This window comes from Sus scrofa, chromosome 2, assembly GCF_054392235.1.
Source record: "Sus scrofa isolate SSC_HxYL_T2T_F1_AM1 chromosome 2, Sscrofa_HxYL_maternal_Yorkshire_Landrace_v2.0, whole genome shotgun sequence".
NCBI classification, from domain to species: Eukaryota; Metazoa; Chordata; class Mammalia; order Artiodactyla; family Suidae; genus Sus; species Sus scrofa.
In genome coordinates this window covers 130,273,016-130,296,724 of record NC_139384.1, presented here as the reverse complement: position 1 = coordinate 130,296,724, position 23,709 = coordinate 130,273,016, and the positions used below count along the sequence as shown (strand labels likewise).

General features: G+C 42.2%; 2 protein-coding genes across 5 annotated transcripts; both read left to right on the top strand.

Annotated features, from left to right (window-relative positions):
- The first annotated feature begins 762 nt into the window (after positions 1-762).
- Positions 763-7,001, top strand: LOC146405696 (uncharacterized). The gene is made up of 3 exons (XM_085011728.1): positions 763-888; positions 3,966-5,241; positions 5,390-7,001. The coding sequence occupies exons 1-2, from the start codon at positions 763-765 to the stop codon at positions 4,689-4,691; spliced, it is 852 nt and encodes a 283-aa protein (XP_084867854.1). The 3' UTR covers positions 4,692-5,241; positions 5,390-7,001.
- On the top strand, positions 4,369-23,563 carry TICAM2 (TIR domain containing adaptor molecule 2). 4 transcript variants are annotated; one of them, XM_021079199.2, is made up of 2 exons: positions 4,369-4,526; positions 21,386-23,563. In XM_021079199.2, exon 2 carries the CDS (start codon positions 21,445-21,447, stop codon positions 22,156-22,158), a length of 714 nt encoding a protein of 237 aa, XP_020934858.2. In that variant the 5' UTR covers positions 4,369-4,526; positions 21,386-21,444; the 3' UTR covers positions 22,159-23,563.
- The last annotated feature ends 146 nt before the right edge of the window (positions 23,564-23,709 follow it).

Here is a 23,709-nt window from a genome sequence, read left to right as displayed (position 1 = left end):
GAGATAAATGAAGAGCTGATCTTGACCCTCAGTGGATCTCTCATTTCCAGGATCTCCCTGTAAAACTTCTGGCTAGTCCCCTGGTCTCCTGCACACCTCATGTGAGGTCACAACTTCAGGCTCACAGCTATGGGCTTTCCTCATTTATTTCCTCCCAAGTTTGCAAGTGTTACAGACAGCACCACTAGGTATGGACAGTGCCATCTGCTCTACCAAGTCAAGTTAGCTCCCTCCAGCATTGGAATCCCTGGCTTTCATTCTTGGCCTCACCATGGTAGCACTGTTGCCCCAACAAAGCTGAGGGTATACAGGGCTTGGAAGAAGAGAGCATACTTCTGGCAAGAATGCCACAGATGCCCCCTACTCCTACCTGAAATTCAGCAGGGTTTTTTAAAAGAGAATACATGCTTCTCAATTTGTTGTTTGCCTGTGGTCAATTTCCAGAGCCCTTAAATGACTGTTCTTGACAGTTTTGTCCAGTTTATATTTGTTTCGGAGGGAGAGAATTTGATAATATCACTAGAAGTCTCACCATTTTGTCAAGTCTGGGATTTGATTTTACCCCACTTGCAATCTAATAAGTTAGCCTGTTACCGTCTCACAGATTCTAGCAGAAGACACAAAATTCCTGGATCAGAGACAAAGGATTTTGTTAGTCATGACTCAGCAAGCATATTTGCAGTGATTCCAATCCCTTACAAGTCCCATAGGGCTGACATGAGGCCAGGTCGGTGCAACAGATGCAGTGGGTTTATGTCACTTATGAGGAACAGTGAGCTTAAGGAATCCACCACTCTTACAGCAAGCTTGATCTCTGTCCTGGAGGGAGACATTACCTCATATCTCAAGGTTTCTCACTGTAAACTCTACCCTGAGAAATGGCTCAAGGTAAAGAGTAGTCAGGTCTTGCACATACCCTGAAAGACATACGGGAACATAAGAGACACAGTCAGCTATCTCCCAGCTCCTTTCATCTAAATAGTTTATTGGAATGAAGTTGTTAATATTTTTCATATTTTGTCTTATGATCTAGAGTGGTTTCCTTTTTGTTTCTAGTACTGTTATTTTTGTTTTCTCTCTGTTTCTTTTTTCCTAAGTAGTTTTACCAGTAGTTTATTAATTTTGTCTTTTTCATGGAACCATTTTTGCTCTTGCTGATCCTCTTATTTTTTTGTTTCTTTAATTTCTCATCTATTTTTGTTATTTCTACTTTTTTCTTTATTTGAATTTCATTTCTTGCCTTTTTTTTTTCTTTTTTTCCTTCCCTAATGCCTTGATGTAGTTATTCAGGTGGTTGACTCTGTGGCTTTGTTTTCTGATATATGCATTTAAGACTAGAAATTATATTTTAGCTATGTTCCAAGAGTTTTGATACGTACTATTGGGCGGGGGGGAGTTGTGTTTTTGCTTTTGTTTTTTCTCTTTTAGGGTCACACCTTTGGCATATGGAAGTTCCCAGGCTAGGGACTGAATCATAGTTGTAGCTGCCGGCCTATGCAACATCCATGCCAACACTGGATCCAAGCCTCATCTGTGACCTACACTATAACACCAGATCCTGAACCCCTTGCAAGGCCAGGGATTGAACCTACATCTTCATGGACACTAGTTGGATTTTTTTTTTATGGCTGCACCCATGGCGTATGGAAGTTCCTAGGCCAGGGATTGAATCTGAGCCACAGCTGTGACCCATGCCAGATTCTTTAACCCACTGCACCAGGCCAGGGATTGAACCCACATGGCCACAGCAACCCAATCCCCTGCCGTTGGATTCTTAACCCACTGTGCCACTGTGAGAACTCCTGATGTTCCATTGTGTATGTGAAAAATGCAGATTCTGAAATTGTATTGGATGCCATTTAATATATATATATGTGTGTGTGTATGTATATATACACATAGCGTCGATATATATAAATGTCAATGAAGTCAGATTCATTAATGTTTAAATAATTTATAACCTTATCGATTAATTTATGGATAGCTTACATATGTCCAGCAGACTCATAAATTAATCGATAAGGTTATAAATTATTTGAACATAATTTAAGCTATCCAGGGAAATGGCAGAGTAAGCAAAAGAGGACAGAATCAAGACCCTATAACACAACATTTAATGCCAAGGGTTTCAGGGGTATAAAACCACAGGAAAACATTGTATATGTCAGGGAAGTTATCTCTTTCCTGATTTAATTAGCACTCCCCACTTTACTCCACTTTCTTTTATTCATTCATTCTTTTCAGTGAAGGGATCTAAAGTTGTAAGCAGTGTCTATTGTTTGCCTCCTGCTCTAGACTGAAAAATCTCTATGAGGACTGGGGCCGTATCTGTCTTGTTCACCCTGTATCCCTAGTGCCTAGCACATAGCAGACACTAAATATTTGTGGCATAAGTGATTGGTACATTTTCTTGAAATGCATACTTGATCATTTGGGGAAAAATTTTAAACTTGTAACTAATTTGAATTTTTTTAGTACAACACATGAATATTTATGAAGAACAATGCAAAATTTGAAGCAATTTAAAACAAAATGGAAAAATTGAAGTAAATCTGCCCTTGGCATTAGTGACTTCAAGTTCGTTTTATGCATGTGATGTGGGTGGTGAATGGGGAAGTTATTGTATTTGTCATTAGTGGTATTTCAATGAAAAAGTTTGCAAAACAGTGATTTGAAGGGTTGCCAGTGGAAGAGGAACAGGCAGAACAGACAGAAAGGGAAGACTTTGAACAAGTAGGATGAGCAGGAAGCCTGGGTTGGGTTGTCGATATCAAGGAAATGAGTATCTGGAGGAGACAGTGATCAACTTTGTCTTTTGCCATAGGGAGATGCCAGGGGGAGATAAAGGCAACAGCAGTACCAGATTTAGTAACAAGGACGCCACTGTTTACCTGATACTGAAATAGAATTGTTGGGAAGTAGAGGGAGAAGGAGAAGCCAGCTGTCCATGAATAATGAATTGTGTTGATGTGATGCTTAATAGCACATTTCAGCAACTAATTACTGTCTGCCTGATGTTAGGCAGGTGGGGAGAGGAAGAAAAAATAACTTAGCTCTACCTGTAGTAAGACCTCAGACCCAGGTAAGGGCCTTCAGTTCCAATTTACTATCCATTGGTTTGTCTGAGGTTTAGTGATGCGGTTCTCCTCCTTTGGCAGTGAGTAGAGATTTCCTGAAAATTAAGAATTGCAGGGAGGAGTTCCCACTGTAGCTCAGTGAGTTTAGAACCCAGCTAGCAAACATGAGGATTCGGGTTCAATCCCTGGCCTCCCTCAGTGGGTTAAGGGTCATGTGTTGCCACGAGGTCACAGATGTGGCCCGGATCCGGTGCTGCTGTGGCTGTGGTGTAAGTGGGCAGCTGCAGCTACAATTGGACCCCTAGCCTGGGAACTTTCATATGACGCAGGTGCAGCCCTAGAAAGAAAGAAAAAAAAATTGCTGGGAGCCCAGTGGGGGAGGGTGGAGGGTGGCTCAGCGGTGGGCTGCCGCTGCCGAGGAAGACGGACACCCACCCCCCCCAGCCTCCAGCGGGGCTGCCGCGCTGCCGGCCTCCCTGGCAAGTAGTTTCAGGAACTGGGTTTTAGGGGAATGACTAGGATTGGGAGCCTAAGATCGATATAGTGGGATTACACGTCTGGCTTTATCAGGTTTTTTATGCTTCTTTGAGTGCTATTTCGTTCTTCCTAAAATGCTTAGATTGCTTTTTTGTTCTTCCTAAATAGTCAATGGAATTCCAGTCCGTTTCAGAAATGGGAAAAAGAATCTGAGAAAGGGATCTTTCTCAAGGTGGCTTTTTGGGGGGAGGGGGTGCTGTTGGGCTGCAGCCTTATGGTTGACTGCAGCAGTAATGAGAGAACCCCAAAGAGAAAGGAAAAGCCAAGGGGCCAACTTGGAGGCCTGGAGAGTCGCTGTACCTCGGAAAGGAAGGGTTTGTTTGGATGAGACCTGCTATTTCCTTCCCTTAGAGTCCAGCAGCTTTTTTGGGAGCCTCCCAGGGGCTTTCCTGCAGGCTCAGTGTTGGGCGCACTTGGTGGGCGGGCGAGGAGGCAGTCGCTGCTGCTTTCGACTCAGCACGAGGATCTCTAAAAAACAGACTTAGTGGAGTTCCTTTCCCTCCCGGCCTCGAAGTTGGGCCTCACGGTAGTGTTCAAAGAAAAAAAAACCAAAACAAAAAAACAGCAGCGAGAGTTCCCCTGCGCGAGCTCCCCTTCTCTGCCTTCGGGGGCCCGCTCCTCCCGCTGCGCAGAGACTTCCAGCCGGGTCAACTCCGGACTGTCTCCGGCGGGGCCGGCCTGCAAGGGTTAAGTGGCAGCGCGTCCCCGAGGGGAGGGGACTTGTCTCGGCGGTCCCCTGACTTCCGCGCCTCCAGGCTTGCGCGGCTCGGGGCAGTGGGCGTGGGGCGGAATCTGCGACGCTGCGGACCGGCCGCCTTTCCTTCTCCAAACCGAGGGGAAGTGGCTCAGCGCTCGGCTGCCGAGGAAGACGGACCGCCCCCGCGCGGGGCTGCCGCGCTGCCCGCCTCCCTGGCAAGTAGCAGGCGCCCGGGTGGGTGGGCTGGGGACCCGGAGCAGGGGTGCAGCAGGTTCGCGGGGTCCGGTGGGAACCAAGCCGCCCTTTGGGCAGAGCTGCCTTGCTCTGAAGGGAAAATCCACGCAACTCTCTGCCTTTCACGTAAGTTTCATTTTGAGTAGAAAACCGGTTAAAAAAAACACACCTCAGAACCCTAAGCAAAGAGCCCAACGTCTCAAATGGCTTAGAGGTTCTCTGGGAGCCTTCACCAGGCACACTAGAGTCAATGCTGAAGGTTTTGGTTTGCTTATTTAGGATCTTGTCCAAAAGCTCATTTGGATAAAAATAATTCGGGCTGGCAGTTGTGAGCTCGTTTTCAGTATGTTAATTTGGACCGCTACAGTTTTTCATGGAGGTAAACTTTTTTTTTTTTTTTGAGTCTTTAAAAATACGATACATTTTAAGATCTTAAATAGTGCGTTGGTTCTAAGTGGAGTTAAGCCACTTCATTTTCTAGCTCATTGAAAATAGCAAGTGGATGAGCAGATAAAGAATAATGCCATACTCCTTCTGAAGTAAAGTGTATGTTACTCAGATGTCCAGCTGTATGGAACTTGAATTTTAAGTCATATTTATACTGTTGACTCTTTTGCATCTCACCTGTTGAGTCATTTGCTCTTTGTGATATTTTAAAATTTGTGCATTTAACAAATATCTGCTGATAAATCTCTTGTCTTTAAATATTCCTCCCTAGCCAAAACATCTCCTTCTAGGTCCCACCCATTTCTTTGGTCCTTTTTATTAACAAACAACTCTATGAAAGACTTGCCCGCAAGCTTCTATTTCCATTCCTCTTTCCTCCTCCACCCTTTCATCACAGGCTTTTTGTCTCCATCACCCCCATGTCACTTACTAAATCCAGGGTCTGTGCACCTCCTCCTTGATATTTATTCTTCACTTGGCTTCCTGATCACCCCTTCTACATTTTCTTGCACCTCCCTGGTCAGCCTTTCTGTGTGTCCAGACTTCTCTTTTTCTTAACCACTAAAGGTTAGACTGCCCCAGGGCTCGGTTCTTGGCCATATTCTTTCTAGCAACGCTTTCTCCCAAAGCAATTTCTATCCCAAGCCATTATTTCATGACTGTAAATAACGTCTATAAGGTGATGGCTTCCAACTTTTTCTCTCTGGCCTTACTTCCCTCCCAAGATCTAGATGCATATATCTAGATCTATTCACTCAACATCGCCACTTGGAAGTCTCATGTACATTTAAATTTAGTATGTCCAAACAGAATTACTGATATACACCCACTTAGTCCTCTTGTTTCCCCCTCAATTACCTTCCTTATCACAGGAAATCTTACTGCCATTCAATGAGGCTGAAACTAGGGAGGGTGGTTATCTCTTCTTTTTAGCTCAGATCCCACATCCAAGCATCCAGAAAATTCTGTGGATTCTGCCTTGAAAAGATCTCAAATCCAACCACATATTGCACCCTCTCTAACACAAATCACAGTTCTTTTTTACCTGAACAACTGTGAAATCTCTGCTTTGGTATTCTCGCTTCTACTCTTGCTCCTCTACAGTGTTTTTCCCAACAGTAGTGTTGTGGGTTTTTTTTTTGGTTTTTTTTTTTTTTTTTTTTTTTGATATATAATCAGAACTTTCACTTCCCTTCAGAACCTTCTGGTGGCTTCTCATCAGAATCATAAAAACCAAAAACCAAATTCTTTTTTTTTTTTTTTTTTTGGTCTTTTTAAGGCCACACCCACGGAATATGGAAGTTCCTCAGGCTAGGGGTGGAATCAGAGCTGCAGCTCCTGGCCACAGCCACAACAATGTGGGATCCAAGCCACATTGTGACCCACACCACAACCCATAGTAATGCCGTATCCTTAACTCACTGAGTGAGGCCAGGGATCCAACCCACATCCTCATGGATAGTAGTTGGGTTTGTAACCTGCTGTGCCACAATGGGAACTCCCCCAAGCCCCCAGATTCTTGTGATGGCACAAAGCTCTGTGTGATCTAACCCCTGACTGCTTCTCCAGTCTCATCTCCTGCTTCCCACCTTGCTCACTCCAGTGGAGTGGCTCTGACTTTACTTCTGTTCTCTTTGCCTGCAGGGGGCCTCTGCTAGACCATCACAGGGTGTGTGCCTTCACTTTCCCCACTTCCCTGTTCAAATGGGGTCTCAGGGGTTACTGCCATAGTCCTGCTAACATCCTTTTGTCACTGACCCTCTGGGGTGGTTGCTCTTAGGTACTGAACACTCTTCTGTAATATTCAATGAAGCTGGTGGCATCTTTAAATCATCACTGGTTGCTAGGGCTCTCTTGATATTAAAAATGCACAACCATTTTTCTCTTGAGCCTAATTCTGATAACCTGGGCAGCTTGCCTTTACAGTCTGTGTTTTTATAAGACATTCTCCCTGGTTTGGAGAAGATTTGCCCTGTAAGGCCAGTTCTCATTTTTTTAAATATAGAAAATGAAAGGAAAATACTCCATTTACTGGAAAGAATAGGCAATAGTTTGTCTCATTTCCTTTGCTTCCAAGGGAAGTCATAGTCTGATTTGTAGCCTTGTTGAATGGTTCCAGTAACAGGTAGATTTAATGGGAAGAAGAAAAATGAAGGGGCTTTTTCAGAAAATATTACACATTTTTAAATTGTGTAGTGACTAAGCCAGTATCATAATATCAAGATTTAATAGCAAAATTCAGTTCTTTTTAAAAAATATGTGGTCATGGAAATGAAAAACAATATTTTCATCTTCACCAACAGCTGTTGGGAAATAAAAGACAATTTAATTTATAATGTTTATTTCTCACTTCAATCCCAAAGAACCAGTTCTGTGATGTTATCAGTAGCATACGTACCACGTCATCTTTTTTAAAAGGACAGAAAAAATGTTTTCTCATTTCAGAATTAGGATTTCAGATGCTTGAGTAAATATGTATAATAGAAGATTAAATAAAATTTAAAGGGATTTGGAATATGGAACAAAGTAAGAGTGGGAGGGTTAAAGGGAAGCCAAGATCATAACTCCTCCCCCAAGCTTCTGTGTGTTGATTAGAGAGAACTCACCTGCCTGGAGCTTCCTAGCAGCTGAGAGAGAAGACAGGCTCCACAGGAGAAAAAGCAAGTGTCCAAGGGGGGATCAGCTTGTGTATTTTTGGTTTTCTACCTGATAGAAGCAATTTTTTAAGAAGTAATTAAGAGTTCCCGTCGTGGCTCAGTGGTTAACGAATCCAGCTAGGAACGATGAGGTTGCGTGTTCAATCCCTGGCCTTGCTCAGTGGGTTAAGGATCCGGTGTTGCCATGAGCTGTGGTGTAGGTGGCAGATGTGGCTCAGATCCCTCATTGCTGTGGCTCTGGTGTGGGCCGGCAGCTGCAGCTCTGATTAGACCCCTGGCCTGGGAACCTCCATGTGCCGCGGGAGCAGCCCTAGAAATGGCAAAAAGACAAAAAAAAAAAAAAAAAAAAAAGTAATTAAACATTTACTTGCTTAAGGACCTGTTTTAGGTGCTATAGAGGTGAATATTCTGTCCTCTAGTGCATGTAATTCAGTAGAAATATTGAAGGCCCCTGTTTGGTTTAGAGTTAGTGGAAAATTCACATTAGATTAAAGAAAACAGGAGATTGCGCAGAGTTAAACCTGGAGGTGAACTAAACCCATTCAGAATGTGCAGATATAACACATAAGGAATATACTTTCTGGGCATCAAGTTAACATGACCTCTATTTAAAAATACAAAACCAGGAGTTCCCCTCGTGGCTCAGTGGTAACAAACCTGACTAGTATGCATGAGGACATGGGTTCGCTCAGTGGGTTAAGGATCCAGCATTGCCATGAGCTATGCTGTAGATCACAGACATGGCTTGGATCCTGCATTGCTGTGGCTATGGTGTAGGGCAACAGCTGCAGCTCCGATTCGACCCCTAGCCTGGGAACTTCCATATGCTGCAGGTGCGGCCCTAAAAAGACAAAATAAATAAATAAAATAAAAATACAAAACCTACAGAACAACCTATTTACTAAAAATTTTAATTTTCAGATTGCATTATCAGTGTAGAAAAAGGGGATATTGCTATAGATATGTGTACATTCACACATCTACCACACACAGAAAACCAGCTTTTTTGTGTACTTCTTTCCGATCTATTTTCTTCACTGTAGTTTGTTTTTACAAAGCTGAGGTCATACTGTATATGCTATTTTATAGTCTACTGTTTTTTACTTATTATTATGGAAGTATTTTCACAGGTTATTAAAATAACCCATAACATTCATAAACATTTTAATGATTTAATAGGATTCAATCACACAAATAACATCACATTGTTTATGTTGCCATTACCCCACTTTTTAAACATTTTGATTGTCTTCCTCCAATAGAATGTTGGCTAGCCTATGATATTATGTACATTTTCTCTAGGAAAATATAGTCATATAACTTATACTTCAAAATTGCATTAAAACATTTCCATATCCTGTGACAGGAGAAAGCTGAGCAAATTTGAAAAACTGGAAAAAAAAAAAAAAAAAGACCCACATGTAGGGAACTGGGGGAGCAAAGGGGAGAGAAGTGTGAGATGAGTTGGAGCTGAAGGAGCCAGATCATGCAGGGCATCCTTTGCCACATTTAGAAATTTTTTCTTTTCTTTTCTTTTGCTTTTTAGAGCCGCACCAATGGCATATGGAAGATCCCAGGGTAGGGGTCGAATAAGAGCTGCAGCTGCCGGCCTAGGCACAGCAACATGGGATACGAGCCACATCTGAGGCCTACACCACAGCTCGTGGCAACCCTAGATCCTTAGCCTACTGAGTGAGGCCAGGGATTGAACCCACATCCTCATGGATACTAGTCAGGTTCGTAACTCACTGAGGCACAACAGGAACTCTCCATATTAAGAAATTTTGATTCTAAGAGTTCCTGTTGTGGCGCAGCAGAAACGAATCTGACTAGGAACCACGAGGCTGCGGGTTCAATCCTTTCAGTGGATTAAGGGTCCAGTGTTGCCATGAGCTGTGGTGTAGGTCACAGATGCGGCTCGGATCTGGCATTGCTGTGGCTGTGGTATAGGCCGGCAGCAACAGCTCTGATTAGACCCCTAGCCTGGGAACCTCCATGTGCCGTGGGTGCGGCTCTAAAAGGACAAAAGACAAAAAGAAAAAAAGGAAAAGAAATTTTGATTCTAAGAGCAGTAGGAAGCCATTGCATGTTTGTAAATGGGAGCCATTGGACCAGATGTTTGTGCTTAAAAAGATTGTTCTGGCTGCTGAGTGGAGATTAGATTAGACTGACCAAGAGTGGCCATAGGAGACCAGTTAGGAAGCAGCAGTGTAGTAGATGAGGGGAGAGATGTTGATCTTGAGTGAAAATGCAGTGGGGAGGGAAGTGGAACATTTTGAGATGTGTTTTCGGCTTATCTAGACAGGACTTGGTGACAGCTTGGACGTGAGAGGGTGGGAGTGGAAGGGGACAATGTCAGTGTATGCCTGAGGTTTCTGGCTGTCGTGACTGGGCAGACGATGGGGCCATTTACCTTGGTGGAGAAGTCTGAGAAAATGAGGTAGACATTACCTCCCAGGCAAGCAAGGAAGACAAGTTCAAAGTGCTGTGTGATAGACATTGTCAGAGATATGAATAGGTTGTTAGGGGTGTCCAGAGGAGGAGTACTTCACCTGGAGATAAAAGGAAATGTGTTCTGCCAAATATGATCCTTGAGCTGTAGCTTGAGATGAATGTACCGTATTTATATTCCCACAGTTTTTAAAAATGTCACGTGATTGCTCACTGAAACATTCAACAAGATATATTTGGAGGAGATTTCCCTGATGGTCACGTAGTTTGCAGCCTGGGTTCAATCCCTGGTCAGGGAATGAGATCCCACATCAAGCCAACGCATGCCCAGCCAAAAAAAATATATGTTTGGGTAGGTTGGTCTCTATTCTGATTGAGTCAATAATTCACATAACAGAGAGAGTAAAGAACTCTCTATTCATCTATCTCTCAACCTAAAGAACTGTGTTAGTCTTATATTTGGAATTGTCTTACTTGGTCATTTGTTCGGAAGGTCTTGTTTTGTTTTTGTTTGTTTTGTTTTTATCTTTTTAGGGCTGCACCTGCAGCATATGGAGGTTCCCAGGCTAGGGTCCAAGCAGAGCTGTAGCTGCCGGCCTACACCACAGCTGCAGCAACACCAGATCTGAGCCATGTCTGTGACTTACACCACAGCTCACAGCAATGCTGGATCCTTAACCCACTGAGCGAGGCCAGGGATTGAACCTGCCTCCTCATGGATGCTGGTCAGATTCATTTCTGCTGAGCCATGATGGGAACTCCCAGAAGGCCTTGTTGAATGCTGGCTATGAGCAAGACTCTGGAGATACAGTGATAAGGAAGACAGATTTGCTTTTATTCTGGTGGTGTTTACCATCTAATAGGACAGATGAGAAACGAAGCAGGTAGTCAAACACGTGATTGATTGTAGTGTGATTTGTGCCATGAAGGAAGATACAGAGTGCTTGACTCCTACAGGTCCCATTTGGTACCTCAAATGGAAAATACAGGCACTGGTTTTCTGGTTTACTTTGGCTATAATTAAGAATTAGTGGATAATATTGATAATTAATCCTTTTATTTATACTGGGCCTTTGTCATCCTTTTGGATTCTGTGCAACCTCCAAAAGAAGAAAATACGAAATGACAAGTCATTCTCAATAATGTTATTTCAGTAACAATCAGGTGGATTCAAATTCTACCCATCCTATTCCTGAACACAATGATCACCTTAGTTGGGATTTTGAAATATTTCCAGTGTGAAGATGTCTGAAAGAAAAGTCAGCATGTTCCCCCTCTGCCTAGCATAGGTCTTTTCCCTTGCATCCTGGCAGTAAATATCATGGGCTTTAGGGGCTGTGTGGTTCCTGTTGGCACTACTCAGCTCTGCCTCAGTCGTATGAAATTAGCCATAGACAATACACAGATGAATGGGCCTGGCTGTCTTCCAAGAAAACCTTACTTACAAAAACAGGTGGCAGGCCACGTTTTGCTGCTGACCTCTGCTGTAGTGCCCTGTCTGGGATTTAGATGTTGTATCCATCACAGTTTAGTTGCAGAGAACAGAATCTACTCTAGCTGGTTTAAGCAGAAAGGAATGTGTTAGAGGATATTGCAGGATGTACAGTATCACTCAGTAAGTTGGGGAGCTAGACTCTAGGTTGAGTTTCTAGGAACACCTCATAGCACCACCGAGCAGAATTGGTCTGGTGAAGTTGGAGCTTTTGCCACAACCATGATGCATGTCTGATCAGCAAGCTGCTAGCTCATGCATCACACTAACTCTGCTAGAGTCTTAACCGGCAAAGCAGTTGCCTCATGCCCTGCTTCCCTTCGTATTTAACGAAGACATGTGAGTCCATCTGATTGACAGAATAGAAATTATACCAAGAACCCTAACTTCAAGAGAGTCTAAGAAATAGAGCTTTTAAGACATGTGGTACAGGAAGTACAGGAAGGTACACTAAAAGAAGTTGCAGTCAAGTTTGGATGAGCAAATCTGCAGTATTTGCTGCAGAGCACTCCTTTGGTTACTTAACACTGTATCTTCCCTTCTTTCCAAACCTAAACTTCCAGACAAGGATAACAGTAACAATTCTTTTTTTAAAATTGAGGTATAGTGTAGGGTTGTGTTAGTTTCAGGTGTATAGCACATTGGTTCACTTATACATATATAAATATATATATGTATATGTAATTATATGTATAACTGTATGTATATATGTTATTTTTCAGATTCTTTTCTGTTATAGGTTATTACAAGATACTGAATTTAGTTCCCTGGGCTATACAGTAGGTCCTTGTTTACTTTATGCATAGTAGTGTATATGCGTTAATCCCAAACTCCTAATTTGTCTTTCATTACTCCTTTTCTTTTTGGTATGTTTGTTTTCTATGTCTGTGAGTCTGTTTCTGTTTTGTAAATAAATTCATTTGTATCATTTTTTCCAGATTTCATATGTAAGTGATGTCATATGGTACTTGTCTTTCTTTGTATGACTTAACTTCATTTAGTAAGATAATCTCTAGGTCCATTCATGGCACCATTTCATTCTATTTTATGGCTGCATAATACTCATGTGCGTATGTGTGTGTGTGTGTGTGTGTGTGTGTGTAGCACATCTTCTTTATCCATTCATCTGTTGATGGGCATTTCGGTTGTTTCCATGTCTTGGCTATTGTGAATAGTGCTGCTATGAACATTGGGTGCCTGTATCTTTTTGAATTAGAGTTTTCCCTGGATAGATGCCCAGGAGTGGGATTGCTGGTTCATTAGTTAACTCTATTTTTAGTTTTTAAAGGAACCGCCATACTCTTCTCCATAGTGACTGCACCAATTTACATTCCCACCAACAGTGTAGAAGGGTTTCCTTTTCTCCACACTCTTTCCAGCATTTATTATTTGTAGACTTTTTGATGATGGCCCTTCTCAGTGGTATGAGGTGATGCCTCATTGTAGTTTTGATTGGCACTTCTTTAATAATTAGTGATGTTGAGCATCTTTTCATGTGCCTATTGCCCATCCATATGTCTTCTTTGAGAAGAAGAGAATAAAGGAGTAACAGTAACAGTACACACTCTCTCAAAATAATGTAACTGTCCCTCATAAAAACCAAAGCGCGCTCACCTTCTCCCAAGAAGGCAAAACCGAAAGTTTTGCAGGTCACCCCCTCATCTGCAGTATTCATTACAGACGTTATCCTGGGACCTAAGCATCCTTGGGAGTTAGGTGGCCTCTCTTCTTTCCTTGGAAAAGAAAGAGTAGGAGAGAGACAGAGCTACCCAATGACCAAGGAGGGAAATAGCTCGTCTCTAAGAAGCTCCCACCCATACTTTTCATCTTCTTTCTCTTTACTAGCAAATCCCCTCCATTTCTAAGCATTCCAGGTTTCTCTTCTCGTAACAAATTCCTCTCCTGACGTCATGTTCCTTTGTAGCTATTAGCTTCTCCTTTCCTTCTTAGCTAAGCTTTCCCCTCACTTCCCTTAGACGTGAGCACACTGCAGCCTGGCTGGTGACTCTCACCCTTCTCCTGTACCTGTTCTGGTGAACCTCCAGGGCTCAGTGCTGTGGACACTAAGCACTGCTTGAAGCACTCTCCTCCCTTGGCTTCCAGATACCATCCTGTACCTGATTCTCCTGCTGCTCCAGGACCACGGCTCCCTCTCCTCTCCGGGCTCTCCTCCTCCAGGTGCACCTTAGGGACTGATTCTGCCTTTGGCTCTCTTCTCTTTTCTTTCCCCCTGTTCTCAGTTCTCAGGTCTCAGCAGATTTGGGCTGATATCAAACTTTTATCCCACATTAAGATGCTCTCCTGAGCCTTGGACCTACATGTCTAAGTACCTACTGGACAGTACCTACCTCCCCCAAGTCACTGTGACCCTAAGTGCCCTATGTTACAAATTGAATTAATTGGTCAAACAACCCAACCCTCACCCGCTTGTCTCAGTGAATGTAACCCACCCAGTCACACAAGGCATGGACTTGGGAACCATACCTGATTCTTCCTTCTCCATCACCCTCCCCCCCGCACCAACACTGGCACGTCCTGCATATCTTCATCTCCACTCTCATTTCCTTAGTTCAGGGCTCTGCTTCCTTACCTAGGTTGTTGTCGCAATAGCCTCTCACGTGATTGTTCTCCCAGTCTGGGGCCTAACCTGTCTAAAACCACTCTCCCCTAGTTAATACCTACCAGGGACTCTCTGTCTGCCAACACAATCAAGTTCAAAGTCCTAAACCGAATATACTGCGGCCTTTCCTCTCTCTAATCCTGTTTACCTCTCCATCCTTACCTCTCACTTCCCACCCTCACATATGTGGACATGAGCCAACTCAACACCTAGTACAAAATGATCCTGATACACTGTGCTCTCTGGTGCTTCAGTGTTTTTTGCACATGCTGCTCCTACTGCCTGGAAACCATCCCCCTCTCCGCCTTACTAATGTTGGTGCTCCCCGCTGCAGGTGTCCATCCCGAGGGCTTTCGTAGCGCCTGTTATCCCAAACGGAGCACCAGTGCAGTGCGTCCTAATCATCTACTTATCCTACATCCCTAAAACCCAGCAGGTCTTGGTGCAGAGTAAGTTTTCAACACTTATTTATTAATAATGATGGCCCTTTATTTGCTAATTGACTTAAGCAAAGAAACTATTACTTCTGTATGTATTTGCCACAAGATGGTGCTATTCAAATAGGAAAGACAACTGAAAGGCTTTCCAGGGCCAAGGGATTCCAAGTTCTAGATGCCTAATGTTTGCTAAATGTGTTAAATTTCAGAGGGAGTGATTTAAACACATACTTTTTATATGTGATAAAACACACGGACAGGTTAAAAATTGTTTATGTGTATGTATTTTATTATCAAATTATAACTGATCATTAGTTTACTTACTACTGTTTGGGAGCTTCTCCACAAAGGGTCAGCCTGTTTTAAAAATATGAACAGTGACTCTTAATTCTAGGCAACAAACTTTTAAGGAGAGTTGTGTTTGGGTTTTTCAGAGAAACAATACCAATAAGTTTTATAAAGAGAGAGGGCGGGAAGGAGGTTCATTTTAAGGAATTGGCTTCATGCGATTGACTGGGCTGGCGGGTCCCAGATCTGCAGGAAACATAGTCAAGACTTGACTTTGCAGTCTTCATTTGGAAGGCTGGAAACCCAGGTGGAATATCTATGTTGCTGTCCCAAAGTAGAATTCCTTTGTCTTTGGGGGACTTCTCTATCGTTTTTAAGGCCTTCATTTATCGTTCTTAAGTTCTACCTACACGATGGAGAGTGACCTGCCTTACTGGAAGTTTCCTGCCTTTTTTTTTTTCTTTTTAGGGCCTCAACCATGGCATATGGAAGTTCCCAGACCAGAGGTTGAACTGGAGCTACAGCTGCTGGCCTACCCCACAGCCAGAGCAATGCAGGATCCGAGCCACATCTGCAACCTACACCACAGATCACAGCAATACGAGATCCCTAACCAACTAAGCGAGGCCAGGGATTGAACCCACATCCTCTTGGATACTACTCCGGTTCATTTCCACTGAGCCACAACTGGAACGCCGAAAGTCTCCTGCTTTATTTATTTTTAAAAAATTGGGATGTAGTCAATTTACAATACTATGTTAGTTTCAGGTATACAGCAGAGTGATTCCGTATTTTTACAGTTAACGTCTATTGCTTTCAATGTCAATATTATCTAAAAAAGACCCTCAGTGCAATGTCTAGACTCATGTTTGACCAAACAACTAGTCACCATAGCCTCGCCAAGCTGACACATATATTTGACTCTCACAGAAGTCTGGGTGAAGAAAATAAAGTTAGCATGAAAAAGAAATTCACGTTGCTGTTCCAGTTTTTCGTTAGAGTCAGGCGTGAAAGGGCTCATGGCAGTAACACCCGAGGAGCCTCCCAGGAAATTTCTGCAGGAAGACAGACTGACCTGGGCTGGGACCCAGAGGGTGCTGCCCTGACTCTGAAAGTTGTCCATTTCTTCTAGTCTGCCAGGGCAAGGGATCACACAGGCGCTAGTCCAATATTGGGTAGGGCTGGGGAAGAAGAATAACCTCACGGACACGGTAATTTCACCCCAACAGGCTCCACCGTGTGTCATTCGTGTCTCAAATTGAGATTGAGGTTTGGGGCAGTCCTTAGGAAGGGGTTTTGCTTCCTCTTTTACTGAAAATAATGAAACAGTCTAAGGGAACTTCTGCAGGTGTCCAGTGGCACATCCACCCACCCACCTGTATGCACACAGTTTAGTGCTGTCTTCTTGTTTTTTTACTCATGTAAAACGGTGTAAGGTTGTCTTTAGCTTCATTGTTGTGTATTTAATAACAGTACTAGCTGCTAGCATTTATGGAGCATTCCTTTAAGCCATTTGACCTTCATAGAAACCTTAAAAGTAGGTTCTGTAAGTACTATCATTTACACATGATGAAATCAAAGCATAAAGATTACATAGAGTAACTTGTACAAAATCGCACCATTTTGTTATCATAGGGCCGGGATTTACATTCAGGCAGTCTGAGTCCAGCCTTAATGAAAATGGAGTTTTTTATTTGTCTTTTGCTTGCTGTGACCTTTCTTTGTGTTCTTTCTGATGTCCTGTAAAATTTTTGTATACTTGCCAACTATGCGTTTTTTTCCATGCTGTTCTTTTCATCTTACTCCCATTGAATGTAAGGGATTCCACTGGCACTTTCTTTTGCTTCGATATAAACTGAATGCATTCTTGACTCTCTTTCCCTCTTATCTTGGACCTGTTGGTCTTCCCTTCAGAGCTTCAGTTTAAAGGCTCCATTCCGGTATGTTGTATTTTTCCACATTTCTGTTTGCTGTAAAGGGATGTCGTTAGTTCAGTTGAGCTGTGGGCCATAGTAATTGGTAGTTTTGGTCTTAGGCCTTTTCTGGAGGCAAAGGTTAAAGGTGGGGGTTTCATTCTGTCAAGGTAAAAGCAAAAAGCCAAAAAAAAAAAAAGGGTTCAATCTTAGAGAGGACAGCAGTTTGGCCAAATCTATCACCATTGCAAATGCATTTGTCCTTTGAAATAGAAATCTCATTTGGGAAAATTATTCTACAGATGACCTTGCACATAAATGAAATGACATTTGTACAGGGTTATTCACTGCAATATTGTTCATAATAGTAGTAGACTAGAAACAGGTCATATTCAAGAACAGGGAATGATTATGTTACCTTCACATGCTGGGAGATTGTGTCATAAATAATAGTGAAGAAGTTCTGATGTGTGCTGATGTGAAATGCTCTGAGGTTATATTACTGAGGAGAAAAGCAAGTTATTTACTGCTGTTTGGAAATACACATGTATGTATATACATACTTATATATGATATATATGTATATACGAGACACTTTTTTTTTTTTTGGTCTTTTTGGGGCTGTACCTGTGGCATATGGAGGCTCCCAGGCTAGGGACTGAATAAGAGCTGTAGCCATCAGCCTACACCACAGCCACAGCAATGTGGGATCAGAGTGACATCTCGACCTACACCACAGCTCACAGGAATGCCAGATTCTTAACCCGATGAGCAAGGCTAGGGATCAAATCTGTGTCCTCATGGATGCTAGTCAAATTCATTTCCGCCGAGCCACGATGGGAACTCCTATATGATACTTTTTTTAAAAAGGAAAGAGATAAATGTATATTCATGAAGAAATATTGGAAGGATATAGGAGAAACTAATAAAAGCGGTCGTCTCAGGAGCCATGGAGGTAACAGGATAGATGGAGAAGACAAGGGTGGGAGTGAGACTTTTCCACATAAATATTTTCAAAGTTAACCTTTTCTTAAAAGGTAAATAAAGGAGTTCTCCTGTGGCATGATAGGTTAAAGATCTGGCATTGTCACTGCAGTGGCTTGGGTCACTGCTCTGGTGCAAGTTCAGTCCCTAGCCTGGGGAATTCCACATGCCAGAGGCATGGCCAAGAAAAAGTAAATAAAAAATACACACACACAAGCACACAGTTTTGTTCCTGTGAACCATGATCCCATGTGCCTCTCCCTAGGAGCCACCTTCACTCTCCCCACACTTGACTAAGGGGAAGGAAGTAAAACCTGATACTGACTATCCCTGACAGGGGAGGAGGACTTTGGAGGGCTTTTCAGGATCCTGCTAGCCAGCCTGCTCCCTTCTGTCCTAGTGAAGCCCCTTGGTTGATGGTGCCAATTAGCTCAGGGTGAGCACAGGCAGGTTCTCCCCCTTCCTTCCAGCCTGGAGAACTGTCCAGATGAATCCTGACTGCTTTCCCATCTCTGAATCTCATAAAGGGTAGGAAAGGGCCATCTCCAGCACCAAACTTCCCACGTCTTTTCCCCTTGGCGATATCTTTTCTCCTCCACCTCCAAGTTAGGAGGTTATGGTGAAGTTCTCAGACATTGTCACCGACTTTCTTCTTGCTGGTCAGCTTAAGGTGGGAGTGGGTAGGAGTGCTTGGAAACTGGGACTTCATAGATTGCCACATCATAGATTTCTAGAGTATTTTGCTCTTTTTTGCTAACCATTTCAGAAAAATAAGCTACTTGCATTTACCTGCAGCAGCTAGTTGTTAATATAATGAGGTCAAGTTGGTTTAACAAATCTATGTCAGTGAATAAGTGAAAATCGTTTCTATATTTTTTAACCTTTTTAAAATTAAAATATAGTTGATTTACAATGTTGTGCCAATTTCTGCTGTACAGCAAAGTGACCCAGTTATACACACACACACACACACACACACACACATATATGTACACATTATTTTCCTCATATTATCTTCCATCATGTTCTCTTCCAAGAGATTGGATATAGTTCCCTGTGCTGTACAGTAGGACCTCATTGCTTATCTATTTTAAATGTAGTAGTTTGCATCTACCAACCCCAAACTCCCAGTCATCCCACTCCCTCCCTCAACCCCCTTGGCAACTACAAGTCTGTTCACTATGCCTGTGATATGTTGCTGTTTTTTCTTTTTTCTTTTTATCTTTTTACATGATTTTATGTCTCTGTTTTGTGGACAGGTTATTTTGTGCCATATTTTATATTCCATATATAAGCAATATAATATGGTATTTGTCTTTCTCTTTCCAACTTACTTCGCTTAGCAAATTTCTTTCTTTCTTTTTTTTTAAGGGCCACACCTATGGCACATGGAATTTCCCAGGCTAAGGGTAAAATGAGAGCTGCAGCCACCAGCCTATGTCACAGCCACACAGCAATGCCAGATGTGAGCCACATCTGTGACCTATGCTGCAGCTTGCGACAATGCCAGATCCTTAACTCGCTGAGCGAGACCAGGGATTGAACCCACGTACTCATGGATACTAGTCTGCTTCATTACCACTAGGCCACAGTGGGAACTCCTGATTTACTTCACTTAGTATGAGAATCCCTAGTTGCATCCATGTTGCCACAAATGGCATTATTTTGTTCTTTTTTTATGGCTAAGGAGTATTCTATTACATGTATGTACCATATCTTCTAATCTATTCATCTGTTGATGGACATTTAGTTGTTTCCTTGTCTTGACTCTTATGAGTAGTGCTGCTCTGAACATACAGGTGCATGTATCTTTTTGAATTGTAGTTCTGTCCAGATATATGCCCAGGGGTGGGATTGCTGGATCATATGCTAGTTTTATATTTAGTTTCCTGAGGAACCTCCATACTGTGTTCCATAGTGGTTCTATCAATTTACATTCCTACCAACAGTGTAGGAGGGTTCCTTTTTCTCCACACCCTCTCTAGCAGTTGTTACTTTAACAGACACATTTCTCTGAATGGTTTAACAGTCTTTTTTTTTTTAATGCAGGGGAAGCTTCTCTCTGCAACTTGACATAGTAAAACTTTTTTCATTGATGCAGTATTAAAGTGAGCAGTTAATCTTAACTAGCGAAGAGAGTCCGAATTCATTTGGGTTTATTTTTTGGGATGTATGTATGTAGCCTTGGAGGGTTGTCATGCCTTAGACCACCACTTGGTGGCTGGCACAATATAGTGTGGATCAGAACCTGAAGAACAGGCAGAATCAATGACAGCCAGTAGCCAGTGATTTCTTCACTATTCAGTGGCAGTAGCAAACCCTTTCACTCCTTATTTACATTAGAAAGAAATTCTGTATACGTTTTTCCTTATTTTTTCTTCCCATAACAGTTTTTCACCATTTGATGAACGGTTTCATCTAAACTTGAATTATTTTGGCATATGTAGCTGGTACTTATGTCATTATGAATAAGATTCTAATTTCTTCTTGATCTCTGATCTTTGCTCATGAACAATATATAAAAATCCTTTGGAATATAGCCTATGGGCCCATATTTGACAACATGTATTTTATACTTATCTATTCTGAATTTTCTGTCTTTTGATGAAAGTACCCCCTTGAAACTGCTTATTTGGGTATTAACAATACTGCAGCATTAGATTCACATGGAGTATCTCTCTTTCACGGCTGATCTAATTCTTCTACTCTGAGTTTAGGCCTTTTAAAATAAAAGAATGATACAGACTATGATCATTATTGATTTCCCTGGAAATCACAAGGCTTTGTTTCCAGATTACACTTCCAAACCAAGATGTTACTTTTTTTACCTGGGTGCAGAAATATGTTTTCTTAATTATTCCCAGGATTAGCTGGAAAAAGATATTCCTTACTTTTTGCAAAAGTTTATTAGTTTCTGCACCAGCCCCAGTACAACAATCCCTGACCCTAGACCAAAAAAAAAGAAAAGAAAAAAAAAGAGAAAAAGCTCTGAACCGGTGAATCCTGAGCAACATTTCATTTAACATTTCAGATCTTTTTATTCTGAGTCAGCAGAGCTGCCTATTAGCTGTCTTTAGGGTATTTGTATTCTGTTTTGTATTTGCATTTGAAACAAAAATATGTTTTGAAGTTAATATGAATATTTTGTTTCTTTTAGTTTTCCTGTTTCTAGTTTACACAGTAATTTGGTTATGGAGAAGTTGAATTTAAACTCCATATGAGCAGAGTGATACGGTCCCTTTTCACTAACACACCAAAGTAATTTAACTGGAGGTTTATAATGCCAATATAATACCATTTAAAGTTTCCAAACATCTCCTTTTATATTAAACCGGACCCCTGTGTTTAACCTACCCCTGCCTACCTGTGGTAGCCCTTGTGGAACTCAAACAAGACAAGTGACTTCATCTCCAATGATCTCTTTGACATTTTCTTCTTAGAAAGTTATATATTATAATCTTTTTGAGGTTTGCAGGTTGAATGAGATTTTCCATTTTAATTGTTTTGATGAAATTTACGGTAGTCTTCTACTTTGTTATTTCTCCTTTTAGGATGAAAAGAAATGCTGAGAAATAAATAAAGCTTTCCTTTTCTGACTTGGATATTTATAATGGGTATCGGGAAGTCTAAGACAGATCCCTGCCTTCTTTCTCTCTCTTGGAGTAAAAGCCACGGTGTGGATACAAGTCAAAAACCTCACGAGACAGATTGCACGATGTCTGAGGAAATCCCCCTGCATGGTGGCGAAGATGTTGCATGTAGCAGTTCAGCAGAGATGCCAACAGGAGAGCAGGAGGGAGCTGACGGAGTGGAAGAGATGCCTGAAGAGGAAGCAGAAGAAGAGGTGTTCCTCAAATTTGTGATACTACACGCAGAAGATGACACAGATGAAGCCCTCAGGGTCCAGAATCTGCTGCAAAATGACTTCGGGATCAAACCTGGAATAATCTTTGCTGAGATGCCGTGTGGCAGACAGCATTTACAGAATTTAGACGATGCTGTCAATGGCTCTGCCTGGACAATCTTGCTATTGACTGAAAACTTTCTAAGAGACACCTGGTGTAAGTTCCAGTTCTATACATCTCTCATGAACTCCGTGAACAGACAGCACAAATACAACTCTGTCATCCCCATGCGGCCCCTGAACAACCCCCTGCCCCGAGAAAAGACCCCCTTTGCTCTGCGAACCATCAACGCCCTGGAGGAAGAAAGTCGTGGCTTTCCTACACAAGTGGAAAGGATTTTTCAGGAGTCTGTGTATCAGATACAACAGGCTATATGGAAAGAGACCAGAAATCTGGTACAAAGACAATTGATTGCCTGAGATGGGACATATAACACATGGTGTGCCCTTGTTTTGTAAAGCAAATGGTTTCTCTTCACTTGAGAAAGCAAATTTCTAGGAAAAGTTTAAATGGAAGAGAACCTTGCTCTTAGGGGAAAACTGTAGAGCCCAAGAAAAATAGATTTTTGCAGGACACTCTATAGAATTGAGGTACTTTTTGATGTTTCTCTAAACTTGCAATTGTCAGAGTTGCAAAAACTCTGATTCCTCTCACAGCTTTCCTAGTTCAACAAAGGATATTTTAAATTCACTTTTCTTGTATTGAACTTGAACAAGAACTTATATGATAGACATTTAAAAAAATACCATAACACTTTGATTTTGTTCTCAAAAGACACGTTGGCAAAACAATGGCCTTGAGAAATCTGACAGCTCTCCCTGTTGCGGCACCTCTCACGAATATTGCAGGAAAGCCTTCCCAGTATTGTCGTCCAGAAATAGGGATAGCCAGATTAGTTCATTTGGAATGGTGAGAACTGATAAATGTGAAATGAAAAATAGATGTGAGAATGGTGGGCCTCTTTAAAATAATCCAATCCAATGCGTTTTCCTTTCAGCTGGAATTTGCAAAGTTGGAGGCAGTTCCCACCACTGATTGGTGGCCCATTTAACAATCTTGTGATTAGGACTCCATGCCTGGGGTTGAGATGACCCCTATAGCTGGAAACTCTCCATGTCAGTCTTCATCTGTGACCAGGGCCTTCTGAAAAGGTGTATGTGTCCCTGGCCAGATGTTCTTTAAAACCGGTAACCTCTTCTATGGCAACCATTAAAAATTCATCTCATTCACAATGCTCTTATCATGGAAGTATTTCTCAGATGATCAGTGTAGCCTAACTACTCTGACATACGTACGTGTGTGTATGTGTGTGTGTGTGTGTGTGTGTTTGAGGTCATGGGGGGGGATTGTAGGTTATTCTTGGACGTGGGATAGAAGCAGATGTGTTTTATGGCCTCCTCCCTAGTGTCTCACACTTAGCAAGCCAGAAGCCCCAAACCAGACTCACCCACTCCTTTCTTTCCCAGCCCTTCTGCCCCAGCTGAGATTGAGGAGAATCATCAAGCACAGACCAGGGACAGGGCAGAATGTGAATCACATTGTGATGTAATGAGAAAACCATCCAATGGCGGATCAGGAGACCTGGTTCTAGTCCAGTCTCTGTCACTCAGGGTGAGTGTGACCCTGAGCAAGCTGCTTACTCTCCTGTCTGTGAAAAGAAAGGATTGAATTGATGGATCTGGAAAGGCCTTACTCCTCTCCCACAATCTGAACAACTGGAAACCGGAAAAGGGAATAAGCAGAAACATAGAGAATTTTATAATGTGACATATAATAGATGCAAGAGGCTGCCTGTATCTGCTAATAAAGAAGGGATATCCTGTATATTTACAGAATAATTGATTTCTTTTTTTCTTTTTTTTTTTAGGGCCACACCCGCTGCATATGGAGGTTGACAGGCTAGAGGTTGATAGCCACAGCAATGCCAGATCCAAGCTGTGTCTGTGACCTACACCACAGTTCATGGTAAT